Source organism: Pollicipes pollicipes, unplaced genomic scaffold, assembly GCF_011947565.3.
Source record: "Pollicipes pollicipes isolate AB1234 unplaced genomic scaffold, Ppol_2.1 Scaffold_6686;HRSCAF=7923_pilon_pilon_pilon, whole genome shotgun sequence".
NCBI classification, from domain to species: Eukaryota; Metazoa; Arthropoda; class Thecostraca; order Pollicipedomorpha; family Pollicipedidae; genus Pollicipes; species Pollicipes pollicipes.
The window spans coordinates 36,922,547-36,948,971 of NW_023596921.1; the positions used below are offsets into that span (position 1 = coordinate 36,922,547).

General features: G+C 54.3%; 3 protein-coding genes, 1 long non-coding RNA gene and 1 other non-coding gene across 5 annotated transcripts in view; 2 read left to right on the plus strand and 3 right to left on the minus strand.

Annotated features, from left to right (window-relative positions):
- LOC119108262 (coatomer subunit gamma-2-like) overlaps positions 1–7,711 on the minus strand; it is a 32,372-nt gene extending 24,661 nt beyond the window's left edge. Inside the window, 5 exon segments of the mRNA XM_037231841.1 lie at positions 2,294–2,375; positions 2,378–2,462; positions 3,305–3,532; positions 3,842–3,972; positions 7,545–7,711. Coding sequence (XP_037087736.1) covers positions 2,294–2,375; positions 2,378–2,462; positions 3,305–3,532; positions 3,842–3,972; positions 7,545–7,575 — 557 coding nt within the window. The 5' untranslated portion in view covers positions 7,576–7,711.
- A 2,470-nt stretch (positions 7,712–10,181) lies between these two features.
- LOC119107126 (RNA-binding protein 1) lies at positions 10,182–10,983 on the plus strand. Its single transcript, XM_037230498.1, has 2 exons — positions 10,182–10,416; positions 10,682–10,983. The coding sequence occupies exons 1-2, from the start codon at positions 10,211–10,213 to the stop codon at positions 10,845–10,847; spliced, it is 372 nt and encodes a 123-aa protein (XP_037086393.1). The 5' UTR covers positions 10,182–10,210; the 3' UTR covers positions 10,848–10,983.
- Positions 10,984–10,988: 5 nt separating this feature from the next.
- On the plus strand, positions 10,989–13,550 carry LOC119107127 (uncharacterized). Its single transcript, XR_005095200.1, has 3 exons — positions 10,989–11,238; positions 11,813–11,899; positions 13,151–13,550. It is a non-coding gene; the product is annotated as an uncharacterized LOC119107127 (long non-coding RNA).
- Positions 13,551–15,790: 2,240 nt separating this feature from the next.
- The window catches only part of LOC119108263 (transmembrane protein KIAA1109-like), a gene marked incomplete at its 5' end in the record, with an annotated part of 62,557 nt that continues 51,922 nt past the window's right edge, over positions 15,791–26,425 (minus strand). The window contains 11 exon segments of the mRNA XM_037231842.1: positions 15,791–17,001; positions 17,426–17,625; positions 17,985–18,145; positions 18,601–18,856; positions 19,254–19,399; positions 19,968–20,243; positions 20,646–20,875; positions 21,367–21,559; positions 21,939–22,096; positions 23,652–23,805; positions 26,184–26,342. Of these exon segments, the coding sequence (XP_037087737.1) occupies positions 16,815–17,001; positions 17,426–17,625; positions 17,985–18,145; positions 18,601–18,856; positions 19,254–19,399; positions 19,968–20,243; positions 20,646–20,875; positions 21,367–21,559; positions 21,939–22,096; positions 23,652–23,805; positions 26,184–26,342 (2,120 nt within the window).
- LOC119108745 (U4 spliceosomal RNA) lies at positions 22,904–23,044 on the minus strand. The gene has a single exon (XR_005095352.1). It is a non-coding gene; the product is annotated as a U4 spliceosomal RNA (small nuclear RNA).

Consider the following 26,425-nt stretch of genomic DNA (forward strand, 5'->3'; position numbering starts at 1 on the left):
ACTTTCGGCGCCGTCGACACGCTTGCGGTACATTTGGACGGACGCTGATTGATATGTCATGCATCGACATGCAAACCGGTTCATTGGTACGCGGGAGCTTTGAGCATTTCGACCTGTTTATGACCTGACATTCACTTCTCACTGCCGTGATCCCAGCCGTGGTTTATATTCTGGCATCAGGGATATTGGTCGCGTAAGAATGCTGCACACATGGAATCCACACATGAGTATGTTATTGCGATTATAGACTAGCGCGGTGAGCCTATGTCAAAATGGCAAGCAGCTGTCCACCATACCGACGACACAGGCCTAATGAAGTGGTCCATTGAAAGAGTGAGAGTTAGTCACGTCGGTCAGTCAGCCATTTAACTCCGCAACAGCTATTTTCTAACACCCACTGGTCGCTCTGCGATCTAAATGCTAGAACTTTCCCAGAAAACACCAGACTCTTGTCCTTACTCGGTCAAACGTACTCTTTCGAGTCACTGCGACGGAGTGTCCACTGGCTCGAAACATCAGTAGCAAGAAGAGCCTAGCGCTACCATTTTTTGGAGAAGTCCTTCTAGCCAAGTCTAAAGCCGGCATGAACATTTCCACAATGCTTCACATTGCACTCAAAACTAACCATATTTCAATATTATATCCTACCAACACACCGTCGTCAACAAAACGCATGGTTGCAACCGCTATCAAGTTCGAACTTGGAGGAGAATGCCTGGTGTCAGCTGCGGTTCTGTCTGATCAGGTCGGGTGTGATTCGTCGTCTCAGGTTGAGTCCGTGCGGGTCAGGTCAGATCAGGTCAGGTTAGGTCGGGTCGGGTCGGGTCGGGTCGGGTCGGGGCCAGAACGGGTCGGGTCTCGGCCGTCGGTCGTCGAACGGGTCAGGTCGGATCGGGTTGAGTTGGGTTGAGTTGAGCCGAGTCGAGTCGAGTCGAGTCGGTTCGGGTCGGGTCGGGTCGGGTCGGGCCGGGCCGGGCCGGGCCGGGCCGGGCCGGGCCGGGCCGGACCGGGCCGGGCCGGGTCGGGTCGGATCGGAAAGAAAACAGATCCCAACCGCAACCAACCAACACAACACAACAATGTACGCGACAAGTCGCCTCGACGAAAATAGACCCCACGCAGCACCAAAAACCATGCGACCTCTGCGCATAGTCTCGGAATCCCCTAGCAACCCCTTAAGCCTGACAGCCACACCTCTTCCCCCGTCCGAGTGTGGTAACTGGCGCCTGCCCCCGCCGCCGCTGACGGTGGCTCGCACTGCCACCTGCCGGCGGGGTCCAGACCGGCCGCTCCAGCCTGGTGTGCGGCCGCCGCTCCCACTGATGGAGTGCCGCCGACGCCCGGCCCCACCTGATAAATTGGTCAATTTCGCGCCGGCCGCCTCTGGTAGTCAGGCCAGACCACCCCGTCCGGCCCACCAGGCCCCGCGAGACCCCCACAGTGGTCCTGAGACTGCCAACGGCACCAGGTGAACGCTGCTGAGCGGGAGAGGACGCAAATGCCCGTCAGAGGTTTAACCTGTTCACAAAACGCGACAAGCACAGCTCGCTAATGTTACGCACATCACCGGCTGCGCATTAGCCCGTAACGTCGGAGGCGATCATGCCACACCATGCCGACCACAACCGCTTAATTATTGGCGTAACGAGCGAAATCACTCGGAATGAGCATTGCGAAGAAATCACGTCCATAGCTATTGTACCCGATCCCCTTGTCCCTGGCCAGTCAGCCAGTCACAGCTGTCCCTGGCCAGTCAGCCAGTCCCAGCTGCCTTATGCCGGCCACCCAGCCCGCTGAGACACCCACTCATGCTCTCCAATCACCCGCCATTCTGCGACCGCGCCCCGCTCTTTCTCTGCTACAGAATTAGACGTTTTCTTCACAGGTCGGTTTCTCACGACCAATCAGGTCACATGTGCCGCCTCCTTCCCCGCGGATGCAGCTAGTACTGGCCGATTTCGGCGTTCGCCGGGCGGATCGGACAGGCAGCGTCTCGTGGGTGCCTGGCGGCCACTGCTGGAGCTATTCTTTTGAGACGGGTCCGAGGTGTCAGACCGAGCCGGACAGGACTACTGTCGGCCGTGGCTGGGGAGAGTAGCGAGAAGTGCGAAGACATGGCCTGTACAGGCTTTGCACCAAACCCTATCACGCTGCATGCTATTGCTCTTTTTCTAATGAACATAAAGATGACAGTGGTGGCAACCACGCACGACTGTCTCCCCCTCCCTCCGTGCCCGGCCCAGATGCCGCGGCGACATCACCGTGCCCCCTCCGCCCCCCCCCCCCCCGGCACACACCTGTCCGAGTGAGAGCCTCCTGGGCCTCGTTGCTCCAGCGTTTGACGACGTCGGGCGAGGAGCGCATCAGGTGGAGGCCGAGACAGCGCCGGCGCTGCTCACGCTCGGCGACCGGTCCACGATCGCCTGCTTCATGTACCGCTCGATCGCCTGCAGCATCGTCGTCTGGGGAGGAGGCGGCGGTCAGCACGGGCGCACGCGACAGGCCGGGGAAGGAGCTGGGGGCCGGCACAGGGGAAGAGGCGGCGGTCAGCACGGGCACACGCCACGGTCCGGGGAAGGAGCTGCGGGCCGGCACAGGGGAAGAGGCGGCGGTCAGCACGGGCACACGCCACGGTCCGGGGAAGGAGCTGGGGGCCGGCACAGGGGAAGAGGCTGGCGGTCAGACGGGCGCACGCGACAGGCCGGGGAAGGAGCTGGGGGCCGGACACAGGGGAAGAGGCGGCGGTCAGCACGGGCACGCCACGGTCCGGGGAAGGAGCTGGGGGCCGCACAGGGAAGGGCATCCCACGCAGACATCGATCAGGGTATGAAAACACGTCCACGATTTGGAAGGCAAGCAACAAAGGTTATCAATAGTGTAGCGAGGACGCCGGTCGGCTCAAGAAAAATCCGATCATCTAGGGATGGTGCCAGAGGTCAGCACAGAAAATAAACGATAGACTGTAAATGGGAGGGCTCACAAAAATGAAAAGAAGTTTCAGTCCTTCTGATGATGACTGAACTATACTCCCGAACTTTACGGGAACCAGTTCGCCTAACTCGATCTTTAACCAAGAAAGCCCCAATATGCACAATGCACTAAGGAAAATTGATGTGATTTTGTTCTTGAAAAAGAAACCAGTCAAGTACATCCAGATAGTTGACATCTCTAGCTGGACGTCTACAGATTGAGTGCAAGAGTAGAATAGTGCCAGAGTGCTACTGTTCGTTCGTTAGGCTGGTTTGACCTCTGCAGCTTCCGTACAGGTCGGACGAGGCCGGTAACATCCGCACCAGTCACGTACGTCCGTGATGCAGCAGAGGGCGCGGATGGCCGCCGCCCGGTACATGTCCTCCTTGCCGGTCATGTCCTTCGTCAGCGATGACGTCACGATGATGACGTCATCAGCAACGGTTGCCAGCTCCTTGATGCCCAGGTAGACAAGTCTGCGGAGCGTGACGTCCTTGGACTGGAACAGCTTGGTCATGGCGAAGAAGGCCTCTGTGGCCTCAGTGGAGCCCAGCTGCTCACCCTGTAAATGGACGCAAATTGGCATTGGCTTTGCTATACTAGAAACATATGTGATTGGCAGAGATAAAACAAGCATATACTAGGCATTCCACAGCAATGCTCTGATAAGTGTAATTAAGCTAAACTGATGCGCAAAATGTAAATAAACTTTTGTAAACTGTGATGTATCACCAGTCCAATTCAAGGACACACCTTAATACTTTAAAGACCTTATCAATACTTTACAAGCATGGAGCCACAGCAACACAATTCACAGTTACATGCTTACTAGATGAAAAGACAGCCCAGATTTATGGATTCATTCACTGACCTGATTCAACATGTACAGGATCTTGGTCAGTATATGGGTGCACTTTCGTGGGTTCACAGGTGTCTCATTGAAAGTGCGGGCTTCTTGGAGAACAGATGTTTTCTCGAGGTTGAGAAAAGGGTTTCCACTTCCTGTAATCACCAGAACAAGACATGGATCAGAAATGCAGACCAGTACCAGTCAAAGGAAAGCTGAACCAGTGAGGAGAATCCAACTCAGCAGACAAATTGGGTCCGCATGTTTTAGCATGACATGTGGCACAGTAACATGGTCAAATTGGTGCTGTTATTTTGTCTTGGTCCTCTGGTTATTGAACAACTGAGCACATGATGCCCAGTTTTGGACTGTGCATAACCATGCCTTGAAATGTCCCTCACATCCTGTTCAAAATGTCATGAGCCACCCAACATCTGACTTCCAGGACCAGCATTAAGTTGTCACCCTATTTTCAATACATTTTTTGTGTAAGCTGCTGATGAAATATTCCATTCCATTCCCTTCCTGTAACATTGTGTGACATAAAATTTATGTTATAGAAAGCACATGCTACTACCAGAAATTGATAAATTATATTATCTGGTTATTGTTTTAGACTAAACCATTCTCTCTGAGACTTAGTCATTATATAATCCACTATGTGAAGGAACACACAAAGTAAACCCAAAATACTGAAGTAATCTGATAAACATGAAACCATAGCACTTCCTTTTTCAATCTGTTTGCAATATAAGACAGATGTCTACATACTAAATGAGAAAGCTACAGCTGTCTCTTTATCACACTTCAGTGATTCAACATTCCGTCACTTGGGTGGCAGTGCTGTCAATATCTTTCTCTTTATGCTATCACAGCCCTGGCCTGGAGCTCACTGCCCTTTCTCTTTGCACAAGAATGACCAATTAGCACCACACCTGATGGTGGCCAGCTGAGGAGCCTGGTGCTTGGCAAATCGGCATGGGCAGGTGAGATGTCAAGGTTTAGGGTCACAGGGCAACAGATAAGCAGCTAACAAATGACACATGTGGAGGCTGCCAGAGACACAGAGTTATGGCACCCTGACTTTATGTTCACTTTCTGCACATTCTGCTAGGTGAATTTTTGGAAAAATGCCCCACCTGGTCCATAAATTTGACATTTGAGCACACACAAAATGTTTGCACCAAGACAACACCGAAACTAGCATATATCAAACCCAGAAAAAGACTGGAATGAGCACCTAGGAATATTGTTGTGCCTCCCCCTTATGAAACAGTTTTGTTCCCCAGGACTTCAAAATTTGCATGTTGCAGGTGGAAAACAACATCTAGGGTATCAGTTTGACAAACAATCAGGAGCATATAAAACATAAATATCCCACCAAATACTATATCAATTCCTAGACATCATGTCCAAGATAGTGTAACTTTACACATACCCATGAAAAAACACAGGTTCACCATGCCGAAGCACACCACTTCCATTTCCAATGCATGCCAAGTCTTCTCTGAGACACAACAGCAGACAGCTAGAGCTTGAGGCATTACTTATGGACATAGGTTTAGTTTCATATTCAGTCAGGGGCTCCAGTCCCAATTTAGGATCTAGCATCTGTCCCCCATCTAGATGAAGCCATACATCTCTGAGATGCTTTCTTAGGCAACACAGCAGTTGAATGAGCAAATTACATTGACCTAAGGTCAGGTATGAAGGTCACACAAAGGTCAAAACCAAACTGTTTTGTTTCTCTAGGGCTTGCTCTATGGGATGGCTTCTGGTGCTCATTTAGAGTTTATTGAGAGCAGGAGCCGCATTCTACATCAGCCATGAACTTCTTAGAGGTCAGAATAGGTCATGGACCTAAAATGACCCAGGTCAACATTTGTTTTTGGAGCATACTGCCTAGCGTAATCTTTGTCACTTAGTCAAATGCAAAACTCAAAGTGATCTTGTGTGATTTTGGTCACCTTAACCTTTAAAAGGTCAAAAAGGTCACTGACCTTGGATGATAATGTGACCTCTTGCTTAGAAATACCTTTTACTTAGAAATGGTTATCTACATTCTGGGGGCACATTAGAGACCAGCCTGGAACTTGACCTTGTTTGACCTTTTCTGACCCAAATATCATGACCAAGGATTCTGAAACTTTGACCAAAGTGAGTTCACATACAGGCCAACACAAGCTGTAAATTTGGTGTCTCTGGCTTTCTTAATTCCTGAGATCTCAGAGGGGGCATATTGACCCCCAACTGAGCAAATGGTATCTAGCTGGCCACTCGGGTGAGTGTTAAAGAAGGTAGGACAAATCATGTTTACTTGCATGTTTACTAACATATTTTGAGGGTATATTGCTATACTATTCACAGCTCAGTCCCTCCACACACACCCATGCTTAAGCCAGTTTGTAAACATCCATCCCATGCACTGGGCCCTTACACCACATCAATGCTGAACCCCTTGCTTGTGTGCACCAAATGCAGGCAAGACACAATTGCTTGGCATTTTCACAATTGTTTCATGACAAATATTTTACAAACATTTTTACCTGAAATAGTCTTAACAGCATCACAATTCCTTGGGATATAGGCTCTACATGTACTAAAATTAGTGCTGACCATATATCTAACTCTAAAGCTTTCACATTTCTACAGCTGTGCACTGAAATTGTTGCTGTGGTGTCAATGCCAGACACATTCAAAATAAGGTGTACATTTTGCAGTGTGGTGTATATGGTGTGCTTAAGCCAACTGCTCATATCTAGCTGCAGTAAATTTAAGGACAAGCAGATAAATGCTCTTTCCCACCTCACATAGAATCAAGGTGCAAAAAAACTGCAGTATCTTTGGTTTGATGCATCACAGTCAATTCACATAACATGGCAGATCTGACAGATTCTTATTAGGGCAGGGTTAGAACAAGAATTGATGTTTGGGGCAGGTTTTGAAAATCTTAGAACATGAATTTTATAATTGAGTAGCCATGTCATTTTAGGAGAAGCTTGTGACATTATCAAACATGTACTGAGCTGGGGCAGAGGTTGGGCACAATCAGGGAATCCACTACAGTGTGTAAGGCAAAGGAGTAGCAAGTCATTAAGTCACATACAGTCAAAAGACCAAGTGCATTACATTTGTCTTAAAAGCATCATACATATCTTGATCACTGCCACATTATCCTGTCTGACCCTGAATGGGGCTGCTCACACAACATTACCATGGCTGGTATACAACCAATGGAATTAATGCCCAGACAAAAAGCACTGCACAAGCATGAATAATTTTGCTCACACCATCTCCTGCTGGTCCTACCAACTACGTAAACCAGCTGGAAATGTCTGCATGCCAGATGGGCCAGTGTCAGCAAGGCACTCAACAGTTAAAACACCTTGCTCACATTGAAAAATGGTTGACCCCTTTAAATAAATTAATTTTATAGCATAATAATCAGGTACAAAGCAATGGACATAATATTCAGTGTGATTTTGACCTATTTTATGCAGAGGTGGGGGTGGTTCGCAATCAGAACTTGCAAGTAATTAGACCGTCAGTAAAACAGAAAATCTAAAAGATGTCCAAGGTTGTCAAATGATCAGACCCTGCCCCAAGCCAAGAATTTGGCTATCGCATTGGAGACATGATCAGGCCCGCACCAAATACATTGTCAACTGGTCTGCCACTTTTTGTAAACTGGCATAACAGCAAGACATCTACATGCAACCATGCCTACCATCTTCATCGGTCTTCTTATCCATCTTCATCGAAGCTTGGTTTCGGACAAATTTCCGAACAATGCGTGTAAACACTCGGTACACCTAACCCCACAACGCTAGCTAAACGAAGCGGCGGCCCAGCCCGGAGCGCAATCAATCTCAGATATGTGTTCAAGCTGCGCTGAACGCAAAATGATCAGAGACATTTATTGCGCTTTCGAGACAGTATTCATGATGTTGTTGACACGTCAAAAAGAGAAGCAAGGGCACTTTATTCTTGGGATTACTGGCTATGTGTGTTAATATAGAGAAACGTAATTTTTTTATAACAAAGTCTAATAGATAATTTTTTTACAAAACAACTGCTTGCTATTTTGTTGCTAACCATATGACTATCAAATGTGCAATGCGCACTAGCCCATTGACGCGCAAAGGTTACGGCAGCCATTGTTGTGCGCCTTTCTGGTACGTGTGTCGGCGTCCGATTGTGGTTCGTTTTATCTGTATGTTATGTTATCTGGGAAGCACATATACCCTGCATGAGTATAAGATAATGGTAGTAGTGAGGTCAAGTTAAATGAGTGCAGTGGCGTGAATGCTGTGGATGGTATCTCGGTTGGCCACATGCCAATCTTGCGAAAAATCCGGCCGCAGCCGGACGCCGAAATGCGACATCGGTGTCCATGATGCACGGGCTGTTTCTGCCTGAAATTACCCTTTAGACATAAATATTTTCCAACCGTGTGTGTGGGTTGACAGGTATCTTTTGTTTGAAGAGCATTGTACATGTGTAATCTTCTGTGAGGTAGCAAATATTGTAAATGGCATCAGGTGCATCTACACTCATTCCTTCAAACTTCAATATTTACAATAGCGAATGTCAGCATGCTCCAGAGATACAGCATTCTTGATGTGCAGCCACCATTGTTGTGATGTAATCAACTAGTCAACATGTAATTGCTGTGAGGATACATCATTTAAAGAAAGTATGAAAAAATGGAGTTTAACCCAATGTAACCTTACCTAACCTTACCAAACTTACTAATTTGATGAAACCTAACTAAACATAATAGCCTAACTTAATTTAGCATAGCTTATCTGTAGCATTGTTGCCTGACATCCCCCCCACCCTCCACTCAATCCCCTGCAACCTATGTCCTATTAGTGTTAGTGCCATCAATGTGACATCAAGATGTTTGAACAGCCTCTGCTATTCATGTAGTGGTCATGATATTTGAAGGGTAAGATAATATGATGTCCATGAAATGTTCATGTTTTATGAATGTTTATAGTGTAATATCTTGAAATCATCAATTGGCAAACAATTTCATATTGCGGCATTAGATACCAATGTATACCGGGAGCTAATCATGGCTTCTTTACCCTGTAATTGATGGTAATTGTATTGAGCAAAAACTGCTCCTCAGATTTATGGTGTGCACATACTGGACACATGATATTGGCTCTATGATAGATATATTCCAAGAAGGGTTATTTTCAGCTGCCAGAACCAATGTAATGTGCCTGTGGTGTCATCGTCCTGACTGCATGCGCCAGGCTTAAGTGCATTTAAATTATTGGAAGGGAAGTTGTTGTAATATAACAAGCTGCCAGGAGACCCTTGGCAAGAGCACCACCCATTGAAGGTACCAGTCACTTTGACCAGCAAGTCCATGCAACCGAGTGGTCGTATGTGGATGTGACATAGTTGGAAAACATCTTTGATGTCAAGATTGTTATAGCCTGTAATTCATATGGTGTTTTGATTACTTGTAAGGCCGGAAATACCCTCTGTTGGATTGTACATAGCTGATTCATATGATTCTTGCACCATTCAAAATATTATTCTAGGCAACATAGCTATTCATTTTGTCCCATTCCTGTCAGCAGCAAAATCTGCAGATTTTTAGCACAACAGTTTAGTCATATAGCACACTGTCCAAGCACCCCAACTTTGTGATAGTGACAGCACACAAATTTCCCTCTGCCTGGACCTTTCATGACAGGCTTGTAGATAGAAGGTTTTAGGTTTAAAGGTTTTAGCTTTAGCGCTTTGATTACAACCACAGAGGAGCAGCTTTTTTGGACCATTGTCTGTCTGGCTTTGGCAGAAGCCTTGCTGTATGTCATCTAATGTTATTGATCTTAATTACAGAGTGCACTTATTGATAATCAGTAATCAAAATTCTTAAGATTTTCCCAGTAGCAGAGTAAAATGTTCCAAAATAGAGTAAAAAAAAATTCAGGTGTTGGAGTCATCACACTTTTATTTAGTATATTGTTGGAGAATTACAGTACAAGAATGGTGTCCAACAAAGGGCCAATTTGTATACAGCAATTCATGTGAAAACACTGAATGAAAGAGACCATCAGTATTAAACATGACACATTGGAACAACACAGTCTGAGACTTAGACATAAAGTACATGTGTATTATACAGGGGTGAGCAATCTGCAGAAGAATGGAGTGTTGCATAAGGTATTATGCATTCTACTTACATTAAGATCAGATGTACTATAGGCATAGCTGCAGCATAGTGTATTAAGATCAACTGTCCTGATGTCAAGGCTGGCCAATGCCAGCAAAGTTGCTTTTTTGCTTTCAAAGCTATCACTGTTTTTTTACATTTTGATGTGGTTTGTAACATTTTCAGGGATTGTTCCTGTCTACACATCAGTAATCATGGCCACACGCAACTGGAACCTGGAGTGCAAGGTCTATGTTGGTAATCTTGGCAACAGTGCTGCCAAGAATGAGCTGGAGTCTGCATTCAGCAAGTATGGCAACTTGAGAAATGTCTGGATCGCGCGCAATCCGCCCGGCTTTGCGTTCGTCGAGTTCGAGGATCCGCGTGACGCCGAAGACGCCGTCCGCGGCCTGGATGGCACGTGAGTGGACCATCTTTGGGGCTCTCTGGCTCTCTGGTGTTTGTGCGGCATGTTTTGCTGGAGATAAATGGTTCTGATTGGTGCACCATTCATCTCATTCACACCTGATTGCCTCTCTTGGATGCGGGCCATTCTTCTGTCAAGGGGTCATTGTGACTAGTTTGTTTCGTTTACATAGATACAGGTACGTTGTCTAGTTCGTACCCGCGCATTGTGGAACGGCGGCACAGCGGGTGGCTGGGCTGAGCTCTGCGACCTCCCACAGCCGGCTTTGCGGTGAGCGGATTCGCGTTGAGATGTCGTCTGGCAAGAGTCGGAACCGCGGCGGCAATGCGCGGCGGCGTGTCCAACAGGTCAGTGATGGGCGACGGCGCGCCTCCGCCGCCGCCGCCGCCGCCTGTCGGGATCGCAAACCAGTGCCATTGCCTTGAGCCGCGTGTGTGTGCGTGTGAAGCGGACCCCGGTCGGCGACAGGTGTGGACGCGCCGGCCTGTGTGCTGTGTATGGTTTGTGCGGCCACTCCCTAACGCGACGATGCCGTCTTACAGATCTCCAACTTCACTCTACCACCCCCTTGCCTCCGCCCATCACACACGGCCTTGTGCGGGTCACGTGACGGTCAGGTGACCCTTGACCGGACGTGACCCGGCCCATCGTGGGACTCTCGGCTCACCCCCAACTTGCATCTCACACATCTCGTCGCATCGCGCCGTATCGTTCGTTATACGTAATTGGCTGCATTAGCTACGTACCTACTTGCTTCGTGGGCCGCTCATGCTCCGCTCCTCGACACTTCGCTCCCTCCGCTTAAATCCGAAGCAAGTAAGTATGCTCGTCGGCCGGTACGTGTGCGTTTGTTGGATGCTGTCGGAGAGGCGGGAGCCGTGTTGCCGTACCTGACACGCGAGTCACTGTCCTTTGAGGCGGGTGAGGTTCGCTAAGCCGTGTGGAGCGCTCATAAGCTGCCTGTTCCTGTCCTCTTGCGTGGGGCCCTGTGGGGAACAGGTCGTGCGTGACGTGAACCAATGACAACCGCTCGGGTCGTCTTTCAGAAGGTCCTGACGTCAACTCACACTTTAGAGCTGTCCGTTGTAGACACTTCACGTCTGTCCAGTATGATGATTGAAACAAAGCAACACGCCTCTCCCGGTGGGTTTGGAGCACTTGACACCAGTTCTCGTTTTCAGTTCGGATATTCACATTCCTTTGGGTCGTTGTTGCGCCAAAGTAAGGTCCATCCAAGCGCGCGACTGTCCCTGCGCGCCGCGCCGCGCCGCGCCGCGCCGCGCCGTGGCGAGCGGGCGCGGAGGTGTGTGCGCGAGCCGTGCGGACGGTGGCGTGCGCGCCCGTCCGGCGGGCCTGGCCGCCGTCTGACGCCGCTGGCCCGTGCGCGCAGGTCGCCCGGACGCCGCTCCGTGTCGCCGCGGCGCCGCTCGCGCAGCCGCAGTCCGCGCGGCTCGCCCGTCTACGACCGCTACAGGAGGTGAGAGATGGAGCGGAGGCTGGATAGAGGCTCGCGGCACGACAGCGAACTGAGACCAGCTGGCCCGGCCGGGCCCGGCTCGACAGACTACCGGCGGCTGGGGTGTCACTTTTTATGCTACGGAGGGTGGCCTACCCCCCCCCCCCCCCCCCCATGCTGACTTGAGCTCCCAATGATGACTTGGGCCCCCAATATTGCCCTGGCCCTTAATGCATATGAACAAAGAAGGAATCCTGGGCCAAATAACTAAATAAATGAATATATATATATATATATATATATATATATATATATATATATATATATATTAACCGTTGTAGCTATTAGTATGCTAGGTGGTCGGTAGCCTGGCACATCACTTGTAGCTTTGCAATAATTTTCCAAATAGTATCTTGTGGGTACCCAATGATTTTATCATACTAAGTTCTACATCTGTTAAGCCAGTCTGCATATGCTTGACAAGTTGTTTCAGATAATGCACCCAGATTGAGATCAAGTTTAATTGGCTGCAATATGTGACAGTATTTCAAAGTACAGATTGACCCAGAAATAAGTAACCGCACATTTCCCCAACAGTGGCAAATGTGTTTATTGCGTAATCGTGTTTGAGGTAGTTATGCAAACATGATCAGGTGATAGCAGCAGCCGTCAGTGTTCCCTGACTTGTATTTCTCAGGTGTGTTTCTGTGACTTGTACCCCACTTGAAGCTTCTCATAACAACTCACACTGCTTGAAATGGAAGGCATTGCTCTGCAGGAAAACGGGCATGGATGTACAACATATTAAGGTTTTTTATTGTACTATTGAGGACGAAAACTCAAGTGGTCGAAATCAGGAAAGACATCAGGTTTTGGGAGAGGTCACAACCCTTTCAGCGGAGCCCCTGATTGATTTTGGAAAGCGGTGCCCCTGACTGATTTTATCTGGCTTTACTTCCATGTGCTGCGCAGGTGTGCAGGTGGTTTGCTGATGGCTTTATGGTGAACAACACCAGTGCATGTCCTGTATGTAAGGCACCCATATAAGCCTGCATGCTTTTACTTTGTCTAAAGCCATTTAAACTCATAGGCTCTGTGGTGAATGACACTAGTGTAATTCCTGATATGAGCAGGTACCCATCTGAATCAGTATGCCAAATAGGCGACGTGACTGCTCTACCACCCTATCACCCAGCCACACCAGCCAAGGTCTCTTGTGCCAACATGGAAGATGTTGACGTTTCAAACTACCAACGTCTCCTATGTCGCCAGGTCGAACAGCCGCGACTAGAGATGGCGCCGCCGACAGCCGCGACTAGCGGTGGCGCCGCAGACGGCGGTGTAGCCGCCCGCCAGCGTCGGCCCGCCCCGCCGGCACCTCCTCCAGGCTCTGCCCTCTCCGTCCTCCTGCCCCCTCGTGCAGCGTTCGTGGTAACCGCGCATAACGTGGTGTTCATACCCCCCCACCCCCCCCCCCCCACCCCCACCCCACCCCCGCTCCCCCGAGAAAGGCGGCGCTGGTTTCGTGTCTTGCATACCTGCGATGTCTCGAATTTAATTGTGCGCGGCATGTGTTTGGTTGTGTGAGGGCAGGTGAAGATGTAGCCTTGGTGGCATTCCATTCCATATGTATTTCGAGTGCGCAGCGAAAATAAACGCTTTTCGAATTAATGTTACTTTTGAAACTCGCCGATGTCGGGTCAGTCTCCATGCCAAAGGGATCCATGAGCGCAAACACTCGCGGAGGCTCCCACGGTTGCTGTGCACGTTTGTTGGGTTTGTAACACCATGCGTATTTGATGCGACAGGGTACATCTGCTGCCATAAATTGTAGAAACGTACGAGGCGCATTTTCTTGAGCATCGTCGAGAGAGGTGCATCATCCGCGTCTTTTACTCCAGAGGTTCTCGAACGAATGCGTAGGTTGCCGTAACATCCCACCGCAGCGCGTTGACCATGTGTAGTGAATCCGCCCAAGGCGCTACGGTGTGGTGGTCAGTGTCGGCTAGCTGATCATAATCCCGCCGGCAGTAGCGCCGGGTGTCGTCTCTATGACGTCATTCGGGACCGTTCCGCCTCGACTGCGTGGCATCACGTGTGTCTAGTTATGGATAGCTAGTGTGAGGGATCGAGTCGCGCCGCTCAAGCAAATACGTCAGACTCGTTATTTTCACTTCTAGGAAACGGGTCATTCCAGCCTAGCCATCCATTTGGCCCGGAAACCAAAATTAATTATTCGGCTTCAATGATGGGCTGCCATCATCGACGTGGTTCCGTGCATGCCTTGGGTAGTCTCCGTCTCAGCATCAAACATGCATTGTTACGCTAGCCGAGTTCTGGGGTCGTAAGGCAACCCCGCGGTCTAGTAGGGTTATCCAACCAGCTCTGCCGTTCGCACATGGCATGTACATTTCTTATAGGATGGTCATTACGTAATATAACAACATTTTCGCCTTGCCTGGTCGTAGCTATTTCCCTTCGAGCATATGTAAAGCGTGCCGTCTGGTGCGGGGGCATTCGAAAAGTTGGGCTCCGAGATTGAATGCATCACAAGTCTTGCCGTCGGTGCTGGTGGTTCGTACGGGCGCTGTAAGAGGTGGCTACTTGTAAACATGGTTGGGTGACTCGCTCAGCCATTTCCACCAAGTAGTCATTCACCAGTCTGCGACACTGGGAAATACAAGATTTCAATTCGGAAGACATATCTTTGATCGACTTACGTAATGCTTTGGCGTGAACCAAGGCTCTACTACAGGGTGCTGCATTTCAAACGTCAATTTTAAAAACGCTGCGAGACGTACACAACCTATTGATGGAAAAATTGTATCACGTTAATTAAACATTTGGACATTTTCATTTTTTTGTGTTCATCTGTCTAGCAAGACGCCTCTGCGACGGGTCCCTGAACACCAACGCGCGAACGAACTCGAGCGCGCCGCCCCGAACTCCTGACTGACCCACACCTTAAAACCACCACGATGAAGCACCACACCTCACCTGTTAGTGTCTGGCGAATGCGGTGTCTAGCCGCTGAGCGTAGGGATACAGGCTCACAGATCACGAGGATTGAAAGACATCAAGCTTAACGGCCGGCGATTACAGCACCGCTGTCAGGTGGTGCATGCTTGGCCTGTTTTTAGTATTCTTGCCTGCGCGTTTGAAATTGACAGTTCAAGCGAGACGCCCACATCTGCTACACCGCTGCGAGACAAGTTAGCGGTGGTTACTCGGGAGTACGGATGTCCAGGTCTGTTAGCGGTGATTACTCAGGTGCACGGGCGTCCAGGTCTGTTAGCGGTGGTTACTCAGGTGTACGGATGTTCAGGTCTGGTGGCGGTGGTCATTCAGATGTATGGGTGTACAGGGTCTAGTAGCGGTAGTTACCCAAATGCACAGATGTCCAGGTCTAGTTAGCGGCGGTTAATCAGGTGTATAGGATGTTCAGGTCTGTTGGCGGTGGTTACTCATGTGTACGGATGTCCAGGTCTGTTAGTGGTGGTTATTCAGGTGTACAGGGTCTAGTAGCGGTGGTTGCTCAGGTGTACGGATGCCCAGGTCTGTTAGCGGTGGTTACTCAGGTGTACGGATGTCCAGGTCTGCTAGCGGTGGTTACTCAGGTGTGCGGATGTCCAGGTCTGTTAGCGGTGGTTACTCAGGTGTACGAATGTCCAGGTCTGCTAGCGGTGGTTACTCAGGTGTGCGGATGTCCAGGTCTGTTAGCGGTGGTTACTCAGGTGTGCGGATGTCCAGGTCTGCTAGCGGTGGTTACTCAGGTGTACGGATGTCCAGGTCTGGTAGCGGTGGTTACTCAGGTGTGCGGATGTCTAAGTCTGGCGTAAGCCACAAGGACACCAGTCCGGTGAGTTTATCTGCTCGTTCGCAGCAACAGCACACAAGCTTTGAATAATTCCGTATATATTAATACATTTTCCCGCCACACCGTTTGTTACATTGCATGCGACCCCTACTGACCCGCGATGGTTGCGTGGCACAGACTACCGTGTGGCGAGGAGGCGCACAGACGCGATTTGTTACCGTGCATCGCCCAGGGCATCGCTCACGGGTCGCCCGCGCGGCGAGCACGGAGTAGTAAAGCTTCTGTAGGCAACATTCCGGCCAGTGTCTTCAATACTGGGACTAGACATCCAATATCAGCTGCTCGACCGGACAAAATCGCACCCCAGCAGTTACGTAACAGACAGCACACCCGCCGCGCCTGTGTCGCGCCAGCCGATCGCGTGACGTCACAACACTATTGGAAGGGATGATGTGTAGCTGCAGCGGCGACGCGGCGGCGCGGGCCGTCTTCTGCTGGCGGAGATCGCGGCACCCACGCCGATACACTGAACGACACAATGGCTAGCTGACACGCTGCCCCCCGACAAACGGACAGACAGGCGGGACATCCCGCCCCGCGAGGGAGAGCCGCGTCACAGCCGTCCTCGCGCCGGGCGGCGCAGCGGCGACTCAAGTAACCGCCGGCCGACGCTGGACTGCGGCCATCTCGTATAAAGATCACCACACCCGCTGGCGCCGGTCAGCAACGCCGTCACAACCTCACTCTAACGAATCAAGCGTTATGGTAAGGTGCCGCGTGAGTTTAGAAAGCAGTCGCGGACATGAGAACAACAAAATCCGAGTGATCACAATACACGTATTAAATATCCTCCAATATCACTTCACAGCTGCGTTTGTGTCAAAACCGCACCGCGCGGCTCACAACGACAACACTAATCTCGATCGTTCACAGTCAACGACACCGCCTCACCACCCCACGTCCGTCAGTCCTCGATGCTTTTGTGCTCTAGAGATCTGCACGTCTTGCGATAAACGATGGGCCAGACCGAGGCTCCGCCCCGCCACGCCCTCCTCCAGGTGCGGCTGGCGGGTCGGGCGGGGCGAAGAGGGACGCCCCGCGGTTCCGCGCGCCGCCGCATCAGTGGCCCTCGCGCGTCACCTGCACCGTCTTCTCCACCAGCACGGCCAGCACCTTGTCCAGCGGGTCCATCGAGCCGCGCTGAAGCCACTTGGGGATGGTGCTGCGCGCGTGCCGAAAGCCCAGCTTGTTCAGGATGAAGTCCACGCCGTACGGCTCGATGCGACGCCCCGCCCATGACAACAGCCTGGCCAATCAGAGCACGTTCAGCACGCATGCCCCGCGCAGGACACTGCCACAACTACAGCGCAGGCGAGACATCCCGCCATATCAGACAATACTCTCAACACCCACGCGTCCACGCACGCACACGGAAACGGCAAGCTGTTAGGAAGGTCGATGACACAATGAACCAGTAATTTTACACCCATAAAGTACCACCTCAACGCGCTGCTACGGCCCGGCCCGTTCACTGGATGACCAATCCTCATCCCAACTACTGGCGGCACTGGCCAACCGACTGGGGTCTCACCGGACGGTACGCCCCAGGTGTCAGGTGAAACACTGACGGTGCCTCACTCACCTGACGGTGGACTCCAGGTGCAACACTGACGGTGCCTCACTCACCTGACGGTGGACTCCAGGTGAAACACTGACGGTGCCTCACTCACCTGACGGTGGGCTCCAGGTGCCAGGTGCGACACTCGAACTCGCGCCAGTCCTGCTGCAGCATCTGTGTGGGGTCATTGACCTTGTGCTCGCCGTCGGACGCGGTGAGCGAGGCGCTCGGCCGGGCGGCGGCGGCCACTCCGTTCGCCGCCGCCGCCATCGCCGGCACCGACGGTGTCGGGTCGGGCCGGTTCTTGGAGGGCTGTGGCACGGGCGGTGCTGGTTAGGCAGAGTCGGACTAAACACGCCCGGCGAGCTCGCCCCCGCTGGTGGTGACGCACCCCACACACGTGCGGAAAGGCGTTCGCTGTTGGCGTTTCAAGGGGCGTGTAGCAGCTCCGTGAAGAATTTAAGTGTTAAGTGTCCCTGATGGCATTAAAGGCTGACTGAAGCTCGTTCATCACGATCACACAACTGCTTACGTATACGGCTCAGCAACAACAAAATCATAGCAACAGTGACATGCCTGATATGCCGGCTATAAACAGCAGGCGCCGGTTTGTGTCAGTTTGGTGGCGCCTGGCTGTGATAAGGCGGCGGGCGCGTGCGTCGCAGGCGCACCTGTTTGTCGGAGGCGCGAGAGCGGCCGGCACCGTCCGGCTGGCGGCTGATGTACGTGTCGATCAGGTCGTGCAGAAAGAAAAAGTTCTCGGCGTCCGTCGTCACGAAGATGTGGTCCTCAAACTCGGTCACGAAGCTGCACACCACCACCGGCTTGGGAGCTGCGGACGGCCGGACCACGTCAGTTCCAGGGACGAGTCGCAGACCTGCGTTCGCTGACCGATCATTTCAAGGCAGTAGCATCGACCCTAGTTGCGGATCCACGCAACTTTACACCATGTACCAAAGCAACTTAGTGCATTAACATCCCCTGATCCGCCCGCCACGTCGCCTGCTGACTCTGACCCGTCCTCTCTCCCGTGCGTCCCCCGCCGGCCTCGCGCCGGCCATGACCGCTGCCGACCCTGATCCGCTTCTTCTATGCCCCCCCTCCCCCCCCCCCCCCGGCAGCCTTACACTGACGATGACCGCTACCGACCCTGACCCGGCCTTTTCCCGTGCGTCCTCCTCCTCCCACCGGGCGGTCCCGCACCGGCCATGTCCGCTGCCAACCCTGCCCCGCCTTCCCCCGTGCCCCCCCCCCCCTCCGGCCAGCCCCGCACCGCCCGCAACGCACCGGCCATGTCGGGCTCGGCGCCCGTCTGCGTGTGCTCCGTCTTCAGATGCATCTGCATGGGTGGCAGGGCGAACACGATCTCGGCCGTGTGGTTGTGGTCGTGCAGCCGGGGCGTCTGCGGCGGCGGGCTGGCCTGGCCGGAGCGCGACTGGCGCCGCTCCCCGCTGCCGGCGCCGTCCACCGCCGGCCGCTCCAGGCTCGGGAACCGGTCCACCTCGTCCAGCTCGCTCGTGCTGAACGTGTAGTGGAACCACTCCTGGCGGCGGGGCGGCGCGGTCACGGCGCTGGTCGCTGGCTCTTCAGGGCTGGGGAGCTGACGCTTCGCTACATACAGAGCAACGCTTCAGCACGAGAGCGTAGTGGCTGGCGGCTGGAACGGACTTGACGCAAGGAAGCAATTTCGAACACAAGTCATTACAAAAATAAATGCATCTGCTGGTAATGTGCTTCCCTGTCCATCCATAGACCCCTTCCACCAGCCAGTGTGCCCAGCGGCCAACGGCAGGGAGCGACCCAAATGACGTCGAACGCAAGGTACATGCAAGACAACCCGAAGGCAGCCAAACCGAGCGCCGCAGCGACGGCTCCAAAAGGCGCCTCAGCACTAGTTCCAGCCAACGCCTCGGAGGCGGCCGGCTGGGCGGCGGCCGTACCTGCATAGTTCGGAACTGCGGAGGGAACAGGATGGTGCGCGTGACGCGGCACACGGTGGCCATGCTGACGTGGCGCGCCGTCGGCTGGTGCGACAGCAGGCCCAGGCTGATCGACAGCGTCTCCACCACGTGCACGTCCGGCGGCACTGGCGACACGCGCGGACACGGCGCGTCAGGCGGCGTCAGGCGTCAGGCGTCAGGCGTCAGGCGTCAGGTGGTCGTCTGACAGTCAGCAGTCATCAGTCGCACGGTCCGGGAATCGGCAGGCAGCGCAGAGCTAACATGACGGAGGACTGTCGGAACAGGATCACCGCGCGCTCTCAGAGTTGCAAACCGTAGCATTCAATAACACGTTTCCACGGTGCCCATTCTCTTTGAGTGTCACTCATGAATCGCTAAGACGACATGCAAGTCCTTTCCCGACCAGACAACCACCCGAACAAGAAGAAAACAAGACCCCGCAACGCAATAAACAATGCTATGAGCAAAACAATACTGACAAGGCGTGGTCGCCATTGTGATCCGAACTAAAGCGGTGGTTTGTCCTCACCAAGCCCGTCTTTCCGGCACACCACTCGATGCCCGTCTTCATCTGCTGCCTCCTGGTGACTTTAACGCGCCTGGACCCCATCTCCGTCCTGCGGCGTCTCGCCGTCCGTCTCAGGCTCCCAGCTCTCGCTCGAGGCTGGGAGATCGGAAAGTCGACGGACTCACCTCCGGTCTCGATCTCCTGGCTCTCGGTCGAGAACGAGATGTTGGGCTCGCGCAGGCTGAAGAGCGCCCAGCTCTTCGACTTGAAGTTGAGGCCGTGGAAGCAGGCGAGAGAGATCGTCTGGCCGCGCATCTCGATGGTGCCGCCCAGCACGGTGCCCGAGGGCGGCAGGCGCGTCATGAACGTCTTCAGCTTGAGCCCGGCCACCAGGCGCAGCGCGTCGTGCCAGTGCCGGTGGTGGCGCGTGTCGCTCTGCTGTTGGGCCGTCTCCTGCAGCACTGCAGGAGCGCCACCGGCGGGTGAGCGGGCCGGACTTGATGCCTGAGTGACGCGCTGGAGCGGCCACTTCGCCCCCTGGTGCGGGGCAGCCGCCCGGCCCGGCCGCCAGGGGGTGAGACAAAGGCAGGGAGTGATATCTGTTTCGTCACGCGCCCGCATAGCTCCAACTTGTTACTGTCTCTGCGAACTCGTGACACAACAGCCGTCTACAATGTCACCATAGCAAATTCCTTCCCCGTCAACAGATAAGTATTTCGGCATCCTCGTAATACAGAAAAGCGCGCAAAGCGACTAAACGACGACAAAGGTTGACATAACACACACAACAAACTCCACCAGCGCCGGGGGCTGCCCTGCTCGACGCCCCGCCCGGGACCGCGCCCGCATCCGGCTCAACGCACCCTCGGTAAGGCGGCGGTGTTTGGTAGTGCGGCGGCGCAGACTGGCCGACTTGGACGAGCTCGGCCGCTCGTTCAGACCGATTAGCACGCGGCGTGAGCTCTGGAACTGCTGTAGGAAGAACTCCTCCAGCTTGCTGTACATCTTGATCAGGTCGGTGGTTGTCGACTTGGAGATCATGAGCTGCATCTGGTCCCAGGACACCTCCGTGTGGATGAAGATCATGGCGGGCCTGTCGACGGACCGGCAGACATGTCCGTGGCTTAACAGACAAGCCAGCTCGCCAGGGCCGGTATCGCCACCTATCGCTTCAAGTCATACTCAGTATTCGCTTGCCCGCCGCCCATCAGACAAAGCTCTAAACCCCAAGCGGCCACACCACGCCCAGAAAATTGACACGACTTCAAAGGCATTTACCAGCACAACTTCTCACAGAACCAGTAGATGGTCCGCAAGCACCACGCGAGTCCCCGCAAAACAACACGCCCATCTGAGCATCGGCTGCATCCCACAGCGGCCTCACAAGCACCGGCCGCATCCCACAGCGGCCCGACGAGCACCGGCCGTATCCCACAGCGGCCTGCCGAGCACCGGCCGCATCCCACAGCGGCCCGACGAGCACCGGCCGCATCCCACAGCGGCCCGACGAGCACCAGGCGCATCCCACAGCGGCCCGACGGACACCGGCCGCCAGCAGCCGCGTCTCCCTGCGCCGCGCCTCACCTCTTAGTGCCCTCGGCCTCGTTGTCGGCCATCTGGGCTGTGATTCGCCACTCGTCTCGCAGCGTGGCGTCCAGCGCCGACACGCGCCCCATCAGCACCGACGTGCCCATGTAGTCGAGCCGCAGCTCCAACGTCTGCAGCCGCAGCCCCACCGTGTGGCTGGGCTCCACGCCCGGGTCCTCCAGGATGCGCACTGCGCACGCCGGCGGGCCGGGCCGGTGAGCGGGAGACGGCGGAGACGGCCCCACACGCCGACCGCAGGGCAGGGGCCAGCTAGGCGGCCGACACCATGCGCGCCCCGTGTGCGCGTCTGGGGCTGCTTACACGACTGGTACCAAGTCCGGAACGACTGATTGCGTTTGCATACAACCACTCGGTTAATTTAACGATGCTTCACCGCGAGTACGTCCAGTTACACCCACTGAGAGAAATCTGGTAATGGGCAAATTAACATTTCAAGTACAACATGAAGACATACGTGATCTCCAGGGCGAAATCACAACACGCGAGCGAACTCAGCACCGCTCGTCCTCCGACCACCGCCCAGGTTCACGGCCGCCGGCGACACTCACGGTAGGTGTCGATCTTGCCGACCTCGACGTTGCCGCCGACGATGCCGCCTTTGGCCTCGAGCGAGGAGCCGCCCAGGCCCAGCGAGATGAACATGTTCTTGTGGCCGGTGCTGCCGATCGAGAGCCGTCCCTCCGACGTGAAGCCGTTCGTTTGCCACCTGGAGTAGCGAGGCCAGTCAGAGGGTCAGTCAGAAGTTCAGTCAGAGCGTCAGTCGGAGGGTCAGTCAGAGCGTAAGTCAGATGGTTAGTCAGGGAGTCGGCCAAAGGGTCCGTCTGAGGGTCAGTTGAGCATCAGTCAGGTGGTAAGTCAGAGGGCCACTCAGAGGGTCGGCCAAAGGGTCCGTCTGAGGGTCAGTTGAGCATCAGCCAGGTGGTAAGTCAGAGGGTCACTCAGAGGGTCGGTCAGAGGACCCGTCAGCGTTCTTCAGGACAGTGCGTTTCGGATCATTAAAAAGAAACAAAACTTAACATGGGGCTCATAGTAGTACAATTAAAGCAGGTTGGCCGGGAGAACGCGGCAGAACAAAATCAAGAGAGATGTAGTCGGCGGCGGTCCGAGATACTATGGTCAAACCTGACTGGCTTCCGCCGGCCCCATGCCGCGGTGAATGTGAGGTAAGGTTTGTATAGAAGCAAATGCCGTATGGTCGGGATTTTTACACAGCTTTTTTACATTGCGAAGTCTGCTCCACTCGTCAGAGGGCAAAGGGCATAACGTGGGTCTCCATCTCATGCGCCGAAACTGGAGAATTGCGCAAAACTCTTTGGGAAGTACCTAAGAACATGTTTTGAACGGTGGATAGACGCCGAATAGCGGAAACGACAACGTACAAAATCCAGCCCCTCCGCTCGCTGACACAAAAGAGGTCACCATCCAAACATGAAAAGTGACACCAATACCAATAAATCACAACATTCAACGCACCAATTGCGTAGAACCTCCTGTTCACCATGACGTACATGTGGCCCCGTGAGGCCTGTCAAACATTGCCGTGGCCGACGGTATTTCACGTCGTCCCGGCGGGGTATTGGGTAAAGTTTTCAACTAGCAATAACAGCACCTCGGATAGACCTCATTGGTTACTGTATCGCCACTGCGCGAGGCTGAATTCCGACGCCTGGCCAAAGGGTATGTCTAAACCACTCCCCGTCTCTCGTGTGAGACATCACCTGCGTACCGGTCGCTGAACGGCTGACAGCGGCCCTGCCAGCCGTCATCCGGACCAGAACGGATGCCGTTTTTGGCCCCTGTGATCTCCCACACTATGACGCGGTGCATTTGATGAATCTACAGCAATGGAGGTGTTTTGTTTCACTCCAAACGGGATAATGAACAGGAGCCATCTAGCGGCCGGGTCACACACTTCACCCCAATTATAACGCCCACCAGCGCCGCCTGGTGGCAATGACCAGCAGTAGTGCTTTCAGTTCGGCCAGCACTTGTTACCGATTACGACACGGCATCTGTGACGCGACGCCTACGACGAGGCCCCTGGTATGACACACGCCGAGCGGGACTCCTGTTCCAGCGCTCAGACTGACAGCCCCGCACCGCACCGGCCCGTAATACCAGACCACGCCACTCCGTGACACGGCCCCACAGGCTGTCACACGCTGTCATGGTCACGTCGCCCTGCACCAGTCCCCTTCATCCCCCCCCCCCCTCCCACCTCCAGCCTGGTGTGCGGACGGCGCGCCGCGCGCCCCACTCACGTGACGTTTCCCATGACGTTGCCCATGTTCATGTGGACGTTCAGCTTGGTGAAGTTGACGGCGAAGAGCACGAGCGTCTCCCAGGAGGACGGCACGTTCACAGAGTTTCCGGTCGGCGGTAGCACGGGGTCCAGACTCAGCCGCCTCTGCAACACTGCGGAACACGGCGGCACGTGGTGTCACACAGCGTCACATGGTGGCACATGGTGCCGCCCTGCGTCACACGGTGTCACACTGCATCACATGGTGTCACACAGCGCCACACTGCATCACATGGTGCCACACAGCGTCCACGGCGTCGCACGGCATCCCATGGTGACGTATGGCGAAAGACGGCGTCACATGTGTCACAGCATCGTGCGCCGTCACACACCGTGACCATAAATGGTGCATTGCTGTTACGTGGAGCCACACTCCGCTACCTCGCATCACATACTGATGCCTGGCGTCAAGCGCTGTCTTGCGCCATAAGACACTACATGGCATAAATGGACGTCGACCGACGTCACATGGTGTCACATGGTGTTGTCTGGCAACACCAGACCGCACCACTCCGTAACACGGCCCCACGCGTTGTCACACACTCCCATGAGACGTCACGTCGCCCAGCGTCGCCTCAATCTCATGAAATGTCACGTCGCCCAGCGTCGCCTCAGTCTCATGAAATGTCACGTCGCCCAGCGTCGCCTCAATCTCATGAAATGTCACGTCGCCCAGCGTCGCCTCAATCTCATGAAATGTCACGTCGCTCGCCCAGCGTCGCCTCAGTCTCATGAAATGTCACGTCGCCCAGCGTCGCCTCAATCTCATGAAATGTCACGTCGCCCAGCGTCGCCTCAATCTCATGAAATGTCACGTCGCCCAGCGTCGCCTCAATCTCATGAAATGTCACGTCGCCCAGCGTCGCCTCAATCTCATGAAATGCAACGTCGCCCAGCGTCGCCTCAACTCATGAAATGTCACGTCGCCCAGCGTCGCCTCACTCTCATGAAATGTCACGTCGCCCAGCGTCGCCTCAATCTCATGAAATGTTACGTCGCCCAGCGTCGCCTCAATCTCATGAAATGTTACGTCGCCCAGCGTCGCCTCAGTCTCATGAAATGTTACGTCGCCCAGCGTCGCCTCAATCTCATGAAATGTCACGTCGCCCAGCGTCGCCTCAATCTCATGAAATGTCACGTCGCCCAGCGTCGCCTCAATCTCATGAAATGTTACGTCGCCCAGCGTCGCCTCAATCTCATGAAATGTCACGTCGCCCAGCGTCGCCTCAATCTCATGAAATGTTACGTCGCCCAGCGTCGCCCCACGGCGCAGATCTTCGCCAGAAGCCATGTCACCTGCCGTGTGTTAGCTGGCGTCACGTTACGCTACCACGCTGCATCTCATGGGCTTAAGCAGCATCACAAAACCCCACGATTCACCACAGGGCGGCAGCACTACGCGGCGTTATACGTCACATAACACGCGATTGACATTTTGCATGACATCACATATCGCCAAAGCGGCGGACAGCTCTGCGTAACGCCACGCGTCACAATGCGTCACAGTGCGCCCCGCCAAGGCTCGGTGGGGGCGTGGATAGCCTTTCTGACCACTGCCCGGCCACCAGCTGGGATGGCCGCCACACCGTGACGGGGAGGTGGATCTCACGTGCCACGTACGGTACCGACCCCTGGGGGAGGGGGGGGGGGGCGTCCAAGGACTGCAGTCCTGCACCACGGCCACATGCTTGCTGCAGTTGCTGCAGCGTTCCGCAGTACACTAGGTCACCACTCCATCTGCCACCCGGCAGTGTCCTGGGCCGGGATCTCCCCTATCACCAAAGCAATTGATCTATCCCTCTTACCGCGCCATTTGTCAAGCCTCTCCATGTATCTTACGATGCGGTGTGTTGCCTCCCATCCTTCCATGCAGTTTGTCTTGCCCTTCTTCCTCCTTCCCCATGCAGTTATCATCTCTCTCCACCCATCTCACCATGGGATTTGTCGAGTCTCTCGCTCTCACCGTGCAGTCTGTCGCCCCTCCGCACCCCCTCGCCGCGCAGTCCATCGCGTCCCCGCACCCTCTCACAGAGCAGTCTGTCGCGTCCCCGCACCCTCTCACAGAGCAGTCTGTCGCGTCCCCGCACCCTCTCACAGAGCAGTCTGTCGCGTCCCCGCACCCTCTCACAGAGCAGTCTGTCGCGTCCCCGCACCGTCTCACAGAGCAATCTGTCGAACCTCCGCACCCTTTTGCCGTGCAGTCTGTCGCCCCTCCGCACCCTCTCACCGTGCAGTCTGTCGAACCTCCGCACCCTTTCGCCGTGCAGTCTGTCGCCCCTCCGCACCCTCTAACCGTGCAGTCTGTCGACCCTCCGCACCCTTTCGCCGTGCAGTCTGTCGCCCCTCCGCACCCTCTTACCGTGCAGCCTGCCGAACCTCCGCACCCTTTCGCAGTGCAGTCTGTCGCCCCTCCGCACCCTGTCACCGTACAGTCTGTCGCCCCTCCGCACCGTCTCACCGTGCAGTCTGTCGCCCCTCCGCACCGTCTCACCGTGCAGTTTGCTGGGCCGCGGCCGGACCTCGGCGCCGCTACCGATGGGCGAGCGAGCCGGCGTCAGCTGCGAGCCGGCGCTGCCGTCGGCCGCGGGCTGCCGCTCCGGTGAGCTGGACCGCGCCACGTCCGCCGCGATCGTCGTGTCGCCCAGATCACCTGCCGCACGCGGAGCCGGCGGTCAGCGGACGGGCGGACGGATGGACGGACGGACGGACGGATGTATGGACGGACAGATGGAC